This window comes from Pan paniscus, chromosome 10 (assembly GCF_029289425.2).
Source record: "Pan paniscus chromosome 10, NHGRI_mPanPan1-v2.0_pri, whole genome shotgun sequence".
Classification (NCBI taxonomy): domain Eukaryota; kingdom Metazoa; phylum Chordata; class Mammalia; order Primates; family Hominidae; genus Pan; species Pan paniscus.
Window position 1 is genome coordinate 30,123,030 of NC_073259.2, and position 16,024 is coordinate 30,139,053.

At 40.0% G+C, this 16,024-nt stretch overlaps 1 protein-coding gene, 1 long non-coding RNA gene and 1 other non-coding gene across 4 annotated transcripts in view; 2 read left to right on the plus strand and 1 right to left on the minus strand.

Moving 5' to 3' along the window:
* Nucleotides 1-252: 252 nt before the first annotated feature.
* Nucleotides 253-14,186, minus strand: LOC129393594 (uncharacterized). Its single transcript, XR_008620572.2, has 3 exons — nt 14,047-14,186; nt 8,596-8,707; nt 253-7,562 (listed from the first exon to the last, which is right to left on the minus strand). It is a non-coding gene; the product is annotated as an uncharacterized LOC129393594 (long non-coding RNA).
* LOC112436863 (U5 spliceosomal RNA) lies at nt 7,907-8,022 on the plus strand. The gene has a single exon (XR_003025538.1). It is a non-coding gene; the product is annotated as a U5 spliceosomal RNA (small nuclear RNA).
* The window catches only part of KICS2 (KICSTOR subunit 2), a 41,002-nt gene continuing 39,164 nt past the window's right edge, over nt 14,187-16,024 (plus strand). For both annotated transcript variants that reach the window (XR_010108896.1, XM_003824808.6), the window contains exon 1: nt 14,187-14,587. Coding sequence is in view for 1 of the 2 variants with exons in the window: in XM_003824808.6 (XP_003824856.2) it covers nt 14,353-14,587 (235 nt within the window). In the remaining variant the exon portion in view is untranslated. The remainder of the gene's footprint in view (nt 14,588-16,024) is intronic.

Genomic DNA, 16,024 nt, shown 5'->3' on the forward strand with positions numbered 1-16,024 from the left:
AAAATAGTTTGAGTGGTTCTTTTTCTTACACCTAATACACCAGCAGAATACAAAAAATGCAAAATGTGATATATAGTTTTCAGGAGTCAGCAAACTAGCAAACTTTTCCTGCAAAGAGCCAGGAGTGTAAATATTTTAAGTTTTGTGAGCCACATATGATTTCTTCTCCTCCTTCCTCCTTTTCTTCCTTCCTCCTCCTCTTCTTCCTCTTCTTTTAAAATAACCCTTTAAAAATAAAAAAACCATTCTCAAACCCTGCAAGCCAGATTTAGCCCATGAGCTATAGTTTGCTGACCCTTGATAGAGTGTTGATGAGATGTGAAAGAACATGATGAAATGTCAAAGAATTAAAATACTGAAGGAAAATAGCTCATATTTTTAAAAACAAGATATTTTTAATGAGGCCAGGTGCAGTGGCTCACTCCTGTAATCCCAGCACTTTGGGAGGCCGAGGTGGGCAGATAACTTGAGGTTAGGAGTTCAAGACCATCCTGGCCAACATGGTGAAACCCTGTCTCTACTTAAAAAACACAAAAATTAGCCGGGCGTGGTGGCATGCACCTGTAGTCCCAGCTACTTGGGAGTCTGAGGCAGGAGAATCACTTGAACCTGGGAGGTGGAGGTAGCACTGAGCCGAGATCACAGCACTGCACTCCAGCCTGGGTGACAGAGTGAGACCCTGCCTCAAAAAAAAAAGAAAAAAGAAAAAAGAAAAAAATGTTTAAGATATGTTTAATGATGTTACCATACTAAGACACACAACAAATCCTGGGGTGGGATCAACAGTTGATGAGAGGAGGCAACAGAATTCAGGTAAATAAACGGTCCCTTGCCTACCCAACTTTGATGCCTAGTTCATTAAAAAAATTACTTTATTATGGTAAAAAACACTACAGTTCAGTAATGTTATGCATATTCACACAGCTGTGCAGCAGATCTCCAGAACCTTTTCATTGTGTAAAACTGAAACTCTACATCCATTAAACAACTCCCCATTTTCCCCTTCCAGCCAGTCCCTGGTAACCATCATTCAACTCTGTTTCTATTAATTTGACTACTCTAGTTACTACATATAAGTGACGTAATATATGTCTTTTTGTGACCGGCTTATTTCACTCAGCATAATATCCTCAAGGTTCACACATGCAGTATATAACAGGATTTCCTCCCTTTTAAGGCTGAATAATATTCCACTGTATGTATGTAACATTTTTCTTCATTCATTCCTTCCTTGATGGACATTTGGGCTGCTTCCACCTCTTGGCTATTGCAAATAATGCTGTTATGAACATGGGTGTAGGAACCTCTCTTCAAGATCTTGCTTTCAATTCTTTTAGATAATTATCCAGAAGTAGAATTGCTGGTGGTTCTATTTTTAATTTTTTGAGGAACCTCTACATTTTTTTCCACAACAGCTGCACCATTTTACATTCCTACCAACAGTGCATGAAGGTTCCAATTTCTCCACATCCATGCCAACACCTGTTTTTTTTTTTTTTTTTTTGACTAGCCTAATAGATGTGAGGCAGTACCTAATTGTAGTTTTGATTTGCATTTCCCTAATGATTAGTAATCTTGAGTATCTATGTTCTCATATGCTTGTTGGCCATTTGTATATCTTCTTTACATAAAAGTCTATTCAAGTCTTCTGCTCATTTTAAAATTAGGGCTCTTTTTGTTGAGCTGCAAGAGTTATTTTTATATTCTAGCTATTGAGCTCTTATCAGATACAGAATCTGCAAATATTTTCTCCCCTTCTGTAGGTTGCTTTTCACTCTGTTGATTGTGCCAGTCCAGTTTTAATCTTTGCCCATGAATGAAAGTCTAGTCTGGAGCAAACTGCTGGCAGTCTGGCCAGGTCTGGAGCTGTCTTCTGTCCCAAAGACACTAGTGGTAATGAGTCAAAACATCTGTCTTGGATACTTCAGATTTGGATATTCTGATCCTCTACAATATCCAAAAGCATTCCCATATCTTTGCTTTGAGCCAGAACCAGCCAACTCAAGGTTTCTGGGGCTGTAGAATTAGAAGCAGCCTCAAGACTGGGTAAGTGGGAGATATGGAGGTGGACTCATTAGATTCAGATTTGCATTATTAAGTGTCTGCCACTAGAACGCTGAAATCAAACAATTTCAATAAATATTTTTCAATTCACTATTGTTTCTTTTTGCTTCAAATGGTAGTCAGTTCAGTTTCTTTGATGCTTCATGCTTATGCTGAGGAAATAAAACATCCCAACCCTGGAGACCTGAATGATTCCAAGGAAGTACATGGAGAGTTAATCCAAGGCTTGGTCTAGAATGCAACTCAGTTCACACAAAACTTGTTCCAGAAAAACCTTGACGATTCTGTACAAGTGGATATGAACACTACGGAATGGTGCATTTGCTAAAACATCCTATTTGAAGAGATAAGGTTCTGACTTACAAAAGGTCTATTTCCTCTTCCAACCACTACTGCCTTTTCGAAGTACACAACTGGAGAAGCTGAATAGGTTGGCTTGTCAATATTGACGAGATTTTTAAAAGCCTAAAAAAATTTATGGAAAATGACTGATTGCCTCACTGTCAAAATTCTTATGCCTGTTGAGATTTATCCTTGGATAAAATTATTTATTCAAGATTGCTTATGGAAACAGAAAATTTCAGAAAGCCTTATGTGCATTATTTTTCTGGTTCCCACAAGAAAAATAAAATGGGAGAGAAGGTTAGGGACAGAGCTGCACAAGTTCAAGCAGAAAATATGCTGAAAATGTAGGGTCCTAATTCCCTGACTTTTATGTTAAGTTGTTGCTATTCAAGTACTTACATACAATGATGTTTATCACTGCATACTTCAAATTATGAATGTAAGGAATAGTGACATTTAAGCTGCCAAACACAGTAGATTAAAAAAATACTTAGTTTACTCATCATATCAAGAAATCCAGAGATAGGCGGTTGCTAGCATTGGTTTAAATGTTCAGTGATTTTGTCAAAGCCAAGTATCTAATTTCTTTTCTCTCATGGATGAAAAAGGGGTACGATAGCTCTGAACATCTCATTCCTTACCAAGAAGAAATAGTTAAGAGATGATACCAGCTTTGGCTGTCCCATTTTATCTGGAAGGCAAAATGTTTCCTGGAACTTCCCCCTCAACTCTCACAAAACTTGAGCTTATTTCTCAATGGCTGGAACTTGTAAGTGAGGCTACAAAACTAAATATTCCTAGATATTGCAGAGGTAGGTTAGTGAGAAGCGATTTGGGAATGGGTGCTTCTCTGCTAAGTTTTAGGGTTGGCCACAGAAAAACCAGGAAATACCAAAATATCCAACAATACAAGATTGACTGAGTGTCACGTGCCATATGAATCCCAGGTGGCTGTTAAAAATTGTGTTGTGAGCCAGGTGTGGTAGCTCACACCTGTAATCCCAGCACTTTGGGAGCCTGAGGAGGGCGGATCACATGAGGCCAGGAGTTTGAGACCAGCCTGGGCAACATGGCGAAACCCCATCTCTACTAAAAATACAAAAATTAGCCGGGCGTGCTGGTGCATGCCTGTAATCCCAGCTACTCACATACTCATGTGGCCGAGGCATGAGAATTACTTGAACCTGGAGGTTGTGGTGAGCTGAGATCATGCCACTGCACTCCAGCCTGGGCGACAGAGCAAGATCCCATCTAGAAAAAAAAATACTGTTGCAGATAGTTACATGCTAAATTATCTATAAAGCATTATCAACTAAACATTTAATATAAAATAATAAGAAAATTTCAAATGTTTTAGAGCAAAATAAATACATATTTAAAAATTTTAAATGGACAGATGCAAAAAGAAAAAAATGGAACTTATATTCCAAAAATGTTGACTTCAGTTGAGTTTTTTAGGAAACAGACTCTGAAGCAGAGGTTTGTATGCAGGTGATTTACTGGTGAGAACGCTCAGGAACAGCACCTGTTAAGGGAAGCAGGGGCAGGATTGGGCAGAGGGGGAGGGTGAATTGCAGGGCAGTTGCCACAGAGGCTTTAACTTGTCTCATGGGACACTCTAAAGCTGGGATATCCCAGATTGTGCCAATTGACTTGATGCCTTTGTACCTCCACAACTGACCAGTCGTTGGATTTGAGCTGACCCAAGGAGGGGAATATTGGGTGAGGCAGTTTCCCTCACTGAAGACAATTTTAGAGAGGAATTAAACTGTGAGCCAGCAACAGCCAACATTCCTGGTAGCTGTATCTTGGGATCTGGGCAGCATACCACAGCATCCACTAGAAATGTCAACAGTGGTTATCTTAGTTTGGGGATTAATATGCTTTATTTTTCTATATGCTTTATTTTCTTTATATGCTTTATTTTTCCAAATTTTTCTATATATGCTTTATGTCTTCCAAATTTTTCACAATAAACACAGCATTGTACTAAGGATTAAATGAGTCAATTCCTGTAAATCACTTAGCACAACTCCTATAATTTACGAAATATTCAATATATTTATAAATGATTATTTTGTATTTAGAAAGAAACCTGTATATATAGGTACACACATACATTTCTTTCTAAATTCAAAATAATCATAGGTAAATTTATTGAGTACTTAATGTATATACATATATAATTTAAAAAGAAAACATAAATATATACATTGTCAAAAAGAATGAAAGTGTGAAAAAGGATTTAAAATAACACATGGATCTTGCTGTTCATTTTAGTTTATTTTGGTTTATCTGATCTGTGAAAGTCTTTCTTATAACATTGTTTCTTTCTAGCATATTCCAATAGAAAGTTTTGTGATGATGAAAATTTCTGTATCTGTGCTGTCCAATATGGCAGTCACTAGCCACAGGAGGCTACTGAACGTTTGAAACGTGACTAGCACAACTGAGGAAGTACATTTTTAAAATTTTATTTCATTTTAAATTCATTTAAAATGTAAATAGCCACATGTTGCTGGTGGCTACCATATCTGACAGTATGGCTTTAGACCAACACTGGGCAATGGTTATTTAGAGAACAGATTTAAAATATTATTTCTCTCTTGAAGCTTGGATTAGTTTCTTCCTCCATTGCTCTATCTAATTCCCTAACCTTGATTTTAAAATCTCATTATAATTAGGTATGTAGAAAAACAAAATGGGAAGAGCTAATTAAGTGTAAATAAGAGTGTGTTTATGTGTGAGTGTTGTCAAATGAAAGGAAAAGTAATTTAGTTGAAAGTAAGATGTTGGCCAGGCATGGTGGCTAACGCCTGTAATCCCAGCACTTTGGGAGTCTGAGTGCATGGATCACTTGACGTCAGGAGTTTGTAACCAGCCTGGCCAACATGGTGAAACCCTGTCTCTACTAAAAATACAAAAATTAGCTGGGCGTGGTAGTGCATGCCTGTAATCCCAGCTACTCAGGAGGTTGAAGCAGGAGAATTGCTTGAACCCAGGAGACAGAGGTTGCAGTGAGCCGAGACCATGCCACTGCATCCAGCCTGGGTGACAGAGTGAAACTCCGTCTCAAAAAAAAGAAAAAAATGTAATAATGTATTGCTAATTGTGTGGTACTTTTGGCAAATGATCTGAAAAAAAAAAAAATGAAAACGTTTGTTCTGTGTCAAATATTTGATTCTTGGTAAGCCAAAGAAGACTTCTCCCTGAAACAGTATCTTTCAATCACACTGTTGATACAGTAAGAAAGATAACTGCAGAAACAATTTGACATTGCCTGAATAACAAGTGGAAATCTCTTACTACTCAGGTGGGAGGCCTGTGTGTGTGTGGACAACTCACTAACAGCAGCCAGGTTTACGGAGGAAAGCTACACAAACCTTGGTTTGCATCTTAGCCTTATTAGTTACTAGTTCTGTGTATTTGGACAAGTTACTTAATTTTTTGGAGCCCCCATTTCTTCATAATCAAGTGGTTAAAAGTACACCTACCTTGAAGACTTACAAGAAGATAAGTCATATATAAAGCACTTGGCCGGGCGTGGTGGCTCATGCCTGTAATTCTAACACTTTGGGACACCACGGCGGGAGGACTGCTTGAGCTCAGGAGTTCAAGACCAGCCTGGGCATCATAGTGAGACCTCATCTCAAAGACTAAAAAAATACTATATTAAAAGATGTATAAAGTACTTGGCACATAGTAAGTGCTGTATCAATGACAGTTTTACTGTTAGTGTCACATCCAGAAAATTGATCAGGAAAAGGGAAGTAAGCCCAAATAATATCAACTTTAGGTAGTAATTAACTGGCATAATCACAAACTGTAAAATCATTTTTGGAATATGTTACTTTGTATATATTGGCCACAAATGAAATTTCATCCAAGCCAGTACAGTGGCTCATGCCTGTAATCCCAGAACTTTGGAAGGCTGAGGTGGAAGGACTGCTTGAGGCCAGGAGTTTAAGACAAGCCTGGGCAACATAGCAAGACCCTAGCTCTAAAAAATAAAATTTAAAAATCAGCCAGGCACGATGACATGTGCCTGTAGTCCTAGCTACAGAGGAGGCTGAAGCAGGATCAGGATCACTTGAGCCCAGGAGCGAGGCTGCAGTGAGCTATGATTACAGCACTGCGCTCCAGCCTGGGTGACAGAGCAAGACCTCGTCTCTAAAAACATTTTAAATGTAGTCCATTGTTTATTGAATAAATGAAAGAATGAATGCCTTGCTTTGTTCTTAAAGTCCTTTTGTCCCCAAAATGGGTTGTTATAACTAAAATGTTCTTTTCACTGGCATTGTCACGAGGGTTATTTTCAAAGACCTCTGAAGAGCAATACCAAATCAATGGTCTTGAGCAGAGTTGTTTTTCTAGACTTAAGAGAGATTTTGCCAGAAATTAAGAAACAGTTTCTTGAGTAATAAAATATTACTGAAGGAGCAGTTAAGGCTTCCATCCTTACATATTTTTAGAAGACAAATAATTCTCTATGCTGAAAATGTCATCACCTGTGGAAGCCAGCCTCTAGGATAACCTCCAGTGATGCTTGCTTCCTAGCATTCAGGTGCTTCACTAGTCTCCTGCTCAAATTCAGTCGAGGGTGGCTCTGAATATGGCAGAGGTGATGTGTGAATTCTGAGGCTAAGTGATAAAAGGCATTACAGCTCCTGCTTTGGTCTCTGAACCACTTGCTCCAGGATAAGCCAGTGACCATGCTGTGAGGCCACTCAAGCCGTCCTGTGGAGAGCCCCATGTGGCCAATAGCTCATGCCAAGCTGCCAAGAATGTGAAAGAGCCACTGTGGAAGGGGATTCTCCAGCTCTAGACCAGACTTTAGATGACTACAGCCCTTGCCAACATCTGACTGAAACTTTATAAGAGACTGACATAGAACCGCCCAACTGATCTACTTTTGAATTCCCAACTCACAGAAATTGTGAGAGATAATAAATGATTTTTATTGTTTTAAGCCACTATGTTTTGGGGTTATTCATTATGCAGCAATAGATATCTAATATGTTACCAATAACAAATAATGAGCCAGGTGTGGTGGCTCATGACTGTAATCCCAGCACTTTGGAAGGCCAAGGCAGGAGGATCACTTGTGTCCAGGAATTTGTCACCAGCCTGGGCAACATAGCAAGACCCTGTCCCTAAAAAAATAAAAATAAACAAATAGTTATTGCTGCTATACAAAATACCCTGCTCATGGGCTGAACCATTCAAAGTAACTTCTCGCATTATAACTTTAACGTTTTAACGGCTTGACATGACATTAACACTATGTATTTTCTTATATCATTCTTATGAGACAAGAAGAATCAGTCAATTAAATATTTAATGAACATCTGTTAAGTTCAAGGTAGTACTCTAATTTGTAGAAACATACAATTTACCAAGACTGAATCACAAAGACACAGAAAATCTGAACAGACCAATTATGAGTAAGGAGATTGATCCAGTAACCAAAAACTTCCCAATAGAGAAAAACCCAGCAATATTCTGGCTTGTTTTCAGGTCACATAAATTTTTCACCTTTTACTCAAGATTCCTATGGAGAGGAAAGACTCTGACTTTTTAGCTAATTTTTTGAGGTCTTCCTTTGGCAGGGCTAGTAAAAAACAAAAAAGAAAGGAAAGGAAAAAAAAAGAAAAGCCCAGACCAGATAGCTTCATGGGTGAATTCTACCAAGCATTTAAAACTGAAGAGAAAGGAACACTTCCAAACTCATTTTATGTGGCCAGCATTACCCTCGCATCAAAGCCAGATAAAGATAACTACAAAGAAAAGAAAATTATAGGCCAATATCCCTGACTTCTGGCTCTACAGGCAAAAATCCTCAACAAAATATTAGCAAACAAAATTCAATGCCACATTAGAAGTATCATACACTAAGATCAAGTAGGATTTATTCCTGAGATGCAAGGATAGTTCAACATAGGCAAATCAACTAATGCAATATTTCACATTAACTAAACAAAGTATAAAAATCATATGATCAATTCAGTAGATGCAAGAAAAAGCATTTAATAATATTCAACATCTTTCATGATAAAAACTCTCAACAAATTAAAGAAGGAATATACCAGAGTAATTAGGCAAGAAAAAGAAATAAAAGTCATCCAAATCGGAAAAGAAGTTAAATTATCTCTGCATATGACATAATCTGATATATAGAAAACCTACCTGGGCACAGTGGCTCACGCCCATAATTCCAGCGCTTTGGAAAGTCGACGCAGGAGGATTGCTTGAGCTTAGCAGTTTGAGATCATCCTAGGCAACACAGCGGCACCTGTCTCTACAAAAAATAAAAACATTAGCCGAGTGTGGTGGCGTGGGCCTGTAGTCCCAGCTACTTCAGAGGCTGAGGTGGGAGGATTGCCTAAGCCCAGGAGGTTAAAGCTGCAGTGAGCTGTGATTATGCTACTGCACTCTAGTCTGGATGACAGAGCGAGACCCTGTCTCAAAAGAAAGAGAGAGAGAGAGAAAGAGATTGAAAAGGAAGGAAGGAAGGAAGGAGAAAGAAAGAAAGAGAAAGAAAGAAAGAGAGAAAGAAAGAAAGAGGGAAAGAAAGAAGGAAAGAAATTAGAACAAACCAATTCAGCAAAGTTGCAGGATACAAAATCAACAAATGAAAATTGGTTGCATTTCTATACACTAACAATAAACTACCTAAAAAAGAAATTAAGAAAACATCTCATTTATAATAGCATCAAAAACAATACAATAATTACGAATAAATTTAACCAAGGAGGTGAAAAATCTGTACGCTAAAAACAATAAGACATTGATGAAAGAAAATGAAGATACAAATAAAGATATGTTCACAGATTGAAGAATTAGTATTGTTAAAATATCTATACTCCCCAAAGCAGTCTAGATTCAATATGATCTCTATCAAACTTCCAATGGCATTTTTTTTCATAGAAATAAACAATCCCAAAATTCATATGGAACCACAAAAGTCCTCACATAATCAAGACAATCTGTTTTTTTTTTTTTTTTGAGATGGAGTCTCGCTCTGTTACCCAGGCTGGAGTGCAGTGGCGCAATCTCGGCTCACTGCAAGTTCCGCCTCCCGGGTTCATGCCATTCTCCTGCCTCAGCCTCCTGAGGAGCTAGGATTACAGGCACCCATCACCATGCCTGGCTAATTTTTTTGTATTTTTAGTAGAGACACGGTTTCACTGTGTTAGCCAGGATGGTCTCGATCTTCTGACCTCATGATCTGCCCACCTCAGCCTCCCAAAGTGCTGGGATTACAGGCGTGAGCCACCACACCTGGCCAATCAAGGCAATCTTGAGAAACAACAACAAAGCTAGAGATATCACACTCCCTGTTTTCAAATTATATTACAGAGCTATTCTAATCAAAACAGTGTAGTACTGGCATAAAAACAGACAGAGACCAATGGAAAAGAATACAGAGCTTAAAAATAAACCCACACATATATGGTCAACTAATCTTTGACATGGGCATCCAGAATACACAATAGGTAAAGGATGGTCTCTTCAATAAATAGTGTTGGAAAAACTAGGTATCTAAGGTAGATTACCTGCAAAAGGGTAAAATTATACCCTTACTTTACACCCTCCACAAAAATTATATTGAAATGGGTTAAAGACTTAAATATCAGACCTGAAATTATAAAACTCCTAGAAAAAAATATAAGGGGAAAGCCACTTGACATTGGTCTTGGCAATGATTTTTCAGATATGCACCCAAAGTATAGGCAACAGAAGCAAAAATAAACAAGTTGGACTACATCAAACTAAAAAGCTTCTGCATAGCAAAGGAAACAATCAACAAAATGAAAGGGTAACCTATGCAATGGGAGAAAATATTTGCAAACCATATATCTGGTAAGGAGTTAATATCCAAAATACGTAAGGAACTCATACAACTCAAGAGCAAGAAAACAAATTGCCCAATTAAAAATTGGGCAAAGGATGCGAATAGACAGTTTTCCAAAGTAGACATAAAAATAGCCAACAGATACATTAAAACAAACTCAACGTAACTAATCATCATGAAAATGCAAGTCAAAACCATAAGATATCACCTCACACCTGTTAGAATGGCTATTATCGAAAAAATGGCCAGGCGGGGTGGCTCATGCCTGTAATTCCAGCACTTTGGGAGGCTGAGGTGGGAGGACCGCTTGACACTAAAAGTTTGAGACCAGCCTAAGCAACACAGCAAGACTGTCTCTATTAAAAAAAAAAAAAAAAAAAGGATAAGCAATAACAAGTGCTGCTGAGGGTGTAGAGAAACAGGAACCCTTGTACATTGCTGGTGGGAATATAAATTGATACAGCCATTACGGAAAAATAGTATGGAGGTTCCTCAAAAAATTAAAAATAGAACTATCATACGATCCAGCAATTCCACTTCTGCATTTATATCCAAAGGATTACTCACAATAGTCAAGATACGGAAACAATGTGTCTGTCAATGAGTGAAGAGATAAACAAAATGTAGTAAATACAAGACAATGGAATACTTACCCATAAAAAGGAAGGAAATCCTGACATTTGTGACAACATGGATAAACCTGGAGGATGTTACATTAAGTGAAATAAGCCAGACACAGAAAGACTAATATTCTATGACCTCACTTATATGGCGAATCTAAAAAAGTTGAACTCATAGAAGCAGAGAGTAGAATCATGATTGCCAGGGTCTGGGGGGTGGGGAAAATGGGGAGATGTTTATTGCACATTCATCAGCAATTAAAATGTTTCTTTTGGGAGCTAACCTATGAGAATGCAAAGGCATAAGCATGATATAATGGACTTTGGGGACTCGCAGGGAAGGTTGGGAGAGGGGTGAGAGATAACAGACCACACACTGGGTATAGTGTACACTGCTCAGGTGATAGGTGCACCAAACTCTCAGAAATCAGTACTACAGAGCTTATTCCTATAGAAAGCACCTGTACCCCCAAAACCATTGAAATAAAATTAAACAGTTTCTTTTGCTAGTTTGGTAGATGAAACATAGAATATAGTTTATTTTGCATTTCTTTGATTACTAGTGAGGTTGAGCATTAAAAAAGAATTACTTGAGTTTTATATTTCTTTTGGGACTTATATATTCATGTCCTTTTATTCTTGTTGGTTAGTAAGAGATCTTGATATGTTAAGTACATTAAACCTTTGTCTGACATATATTACAGATATCTTTTTCCCAGGATGTCATTTTTTTTTAATTATTATACTTTAAGTTTCGGGATACATGGGGCAGGTTTGTTACATAGGTATACATGTGCCATGGTGGTTTGCTGCACCCATCAACCCGTCATCTACATTAGGTATTTTATACAGTCAAATCAATCTCATCCTTTTTAAGTTCTTCCAATTCTTTTATATTTAGAAGGTCCTTCTCTATCTTTAGATCAATTAGTCACTTGTATTTTTTCTGGTTTCTGGTTTTGTGTTTTACACTTTTTTTTTCTTCAGGAAACAAGGTGACAGTCTATTTTCCCATGGTTAAGCATATTTCCTTCACTATTAATTGAATATGTTTCTTCCCCACTAATTTATAATGTCACCTTCATTACCTAAGGAATTCTTATATTATGTGGGTATGTTTATGAGTTTTATAATCTCTTTTATTGTCTATTGGTTTTGGTGATAGTACCACACTTTTTTTTGATTACCTCTATTTATTCATCAAGAATCATCACACTCTCCTCCAGGAAGCCTCCTTAATTCTTCCAAAATGGTATGATTGCTCCCTTCACTCTCTGTCTTTCACCTTTGTCATGTTTAAAAATCTGCCTTGGCCAGGCGCGGTGGCTCAAGCCTGCAATCCCAGTACTTTGGGAGGCTGAGGCGGGAGGATCACCTGAGGTCGGGAGTTCCAGACCTGCCTGACCAACATGCAGAAACCCCGTCTCTGCTAAAAATACAAAATTAGCAGGGCGTGGTGGCGCATGCCTGTAATCCTAGCTACTCTGGAGGCTGGCCTTAGGCAGGAGAATCACTTGAATCCGGCAGGTGGAGGTTGCAGTGAGCTGAGATGGCGCCACTGCACTCCAGCCTGGGCAACAAGACCAAAACTCTGTCTCAAAAAAAAAAAAAAAAAAAATCTTCCTTGAAGCTGGGCGCAGTGGCTCATGCCTGTAATCCCAGCACTTTGGGAGTCCGAGGCGGGCAGACCATTTGAAGTCAGGATTTTAAGACCAGCCTGGCCAACATGGTGTAAACCCCATCTCTGTTAAAAATACGAAAATTAGCCAGGTGTGGTGGCACTGGCCTGTAATCCCAGCTACTCGGGAGACTGAGGCAGGAGAATCACTAAAGCCTGGAAAGCGGAGGTTGCGGTGAGCCGAGGTCATGCCACTGCACTCCAGCCTGGGGAAAACTCCAGCCTGGGGGAAAGAGTGAGACCCTGTCCAAAAACAAAACAAAATAAAACAACCAAAAAAAAAAAAAAAACAACTGCCTTGTATCATTGTTAACAGGGTTGATCTTATCCAATTACATTCTTGAGTATAGGGAACAGGTGCACAATACCTATTCATTAAAATTAGATTAGTGGGATTTCCTTTAAAAGGTAGTGATGATGGCAGAACAGCTCTAGTTTGAGAAAAAACGAAAATAGGCAATTCTCTCATTTGTTCAACAAACATGGCTGCGCCGTCCAATATGAAAAGATTATAACTGTAAGTGAACCCTACTGTACCCTAGGGATCTCACCACTTGGGGAAAGAGATATGTAAATATATGCGATTAAATAGTGTGACTAAGAAGCATAAAATAAGTATGCACAAAGAAGAAGAAAGGAAAAAACTATTGAGTAGTGGGTAGTGTTTCAAAGTAGTGGACATACAAGTATGAGCCGGGTTCATGGGGTTTCTTAAATGCCAAAGGAACTTGTAATTATTCTAAATGACAACGTGCACAATTTACATTAATGTATCCTTCATTCTGGCCAGGGGTGGTGGCTCACACCTGTAATCCCAAAACTTTGGGAGGCTGAGGTGGGAAGATTGCTTGAGCCAGGAGTTTGAGACCAGCCTGGCCAACATGGTGAAACCCTGTTTCTATTAAAAATACGAAAATTAGCTGGGTGTGGTGGCGCTGGCCTGTAATCCCAGCTACTAGGGAGGTTGAGGCAGGAAAATCGTTTGAACTCGGGAGGTGGAGGCTGCAGTGGGCCGAGATCTCACCACTGCACTCCAGTCTGGGCGACAGAGCGAGACTCCGTCTCAAAAAAAAAGAAAAAAAAAAGATAACTTTTTAAGGAAGGTTAATGCAGTTTGGGCCAGGGGCTCTACTTATTAGTTGCAGGGCTAACACAGACCCGGGAGAACTAGAACGGGATACAGGTGAGAGTTAACCGGTGGTGTGTGATGTGATGAAAACTAGGCAATGGGGAGGAGATCAACCTTTACCCGTCAGTCTTCTAATCTCAGCAAATCACTTCCCTGAGTTGGTGTAGAAGGTGTCAGGGCTGACTAGGGTCCCTGCTGTGAGTGTGGGCACAACTCCAGGCACTTCCCCATCTCCCAGCCGGCCCAGCGAGGTGCCTGGAGAGCCCAGGCCAGATGTTCTGGCCAGGGCTGACGTCACGTTTGCATGACGTCACCAGCGCTGACGAACCACACAGGGAGGGGCCTGTCAGCTCACCTCAGAGCGCAGGCAACTTCTTAGAGCGGGGAACTGGCCGCCTCCTATTCTACCTTGACGGTCCGAATAGTCAGAGCTGCAGGAGCCGAAGCGCCGAAGGAGCTCAGCAACCGCTGCCTCCCTCTTTCCTTGGCCCTTATCCGCGTCTTCTCTAAGGCCCAGGAGCGGTCCCGGCAGCGGCGCGCTCACGAGTCCGCCGGTGGAGGCGGTCACGCGCACGCACGCTTGTGCGCAAGCCCGTTCCCTCAGAACCCGGAAGTGCGAGGCCGAGGAGAGCCACGTGGGTCGAGCTGGGGCGCAGCTCGCATGGGGGAGTCTATCCCGCTGGCCGCCCCGGTCCCGGTGGAACAGGCGGTGCTGGAGACGTTCTTCTCTCACCTGGGTATCTTCTCTTACGACAAGGCTAAGGACAATGTGGAGAAGGAACGAGAGGCCAACAAGAGCGCGGGGGGCAGCTGGCTGTCGCTGCTGGCGGCCTTGGCGCACCTGGCCGCGGCCGAGAAGGTCTATCACAGCCTCACCTACCTGGGGCAGAAACTAGGTACCTCCGCCCCGCCCCCCGAGCCCCTTGAGGAGGAAGGAAAGGGGGTATATTCCCCAGTCGGCAGTGGCTTGGGTTTCCCGTCTCTGTGTCACTTCTAGTCGCAGGCTCGACTCGGCATTCCCAGATCTCCTCCCACCGTTCCTTTCCTTCCCTGGGCTTCCACCAGCCCCGCCCACCGGCCTGCGCTGCTGATAGATTGGCGAACTGGGTAGATGCTCTTTGCAGGGCTGTGACCCAAACCGAAGGGTTTGCCCTTTTGCCTCGTGCATGGATTGATGCCATAAATGAGAAGTTAACCAAACTATGTCTTCATTGTTTTAATTAGTGACGCTGCAGCCAGAAGAGCAAAACTTTGCAAAACAACCTAGTTCTATTACTGAACACTGTTGTGTGGCCTCTTAAGGTTAAGGCCCGAGAGTCACATTTAGAGTCCTACCCCGTCTTCATAGTCCCCCAATACATATTTAATGACTGAAGTAATAAATGAATATTGGGCAGGAAAGGCAAGAAATATGCCTAACACTAGCAAGAGGAGACTTAAGGGGAAAATGGTAAACACTCTTAGCACTTCATGTACATCTTGCCTCTGAAATAAGATTCAAGAGCTGATTCAACTGATTTTTACTAGTAGAAGCAATAAGTATAAGTAGATGAGAAGGAAATAATAGATGTAAAAGGCATGGAATATGCATACAAAAGAATATTACTGCTTAATTATGACAAATAAATATATTTGAATCCTAGGGGTTTCAGAGTCAGTACTTTGACCTATTTTAGACTCTTCAATTTTCAGAAGCGTGAGGTCTGATGTGAATGAAGGACACATATATAAAATACAGAGAATAGAAATGTAAAATTGGTGTAGATTTCATTTTGATCCACCGCCCCCGTTCCCTAACCAGTCCCCTACTTTCCTTATATTGCCTGAAGGTGACCATGTACATCTTATTGAGCTTTCAGTAAACACTCAAGAGACAGGGCTTCCTGAGTTTGTAATTGCTGTAGCAAGTATGTTGATTTATACATACTTATTTAGTATGCTAATTTATTAGCAAAAACTGGTCAGATAGTTTCACCTTATTTTTTTCCTCCCGTTTTTACAATGGCATTTCTCACAAATTTGCAGTTGCTGCTATGGTGTTATTATTCCCCTTTCTATAGATTAGCAAATTATATATGCAGTTATGTTGGGTAGATGATAGAGTCGAAACCAAAATATCTGCCCTTGTACTCTCAGATTGAGTTTGCATTCATATAACTTATTAAAAACGTGTATGAAAATTATAATTTATGTATAATATATACAGATATATGTTTTTTATATATGTGAAAATGGGGTGGATTCTAGCTGTAATACTGAAGGTAGGTAATATTTAGGCAGTTTTAGTTGTTTTTAGACTCCCCCACCTCAAAGAATGGTGACTGATTCAAGTG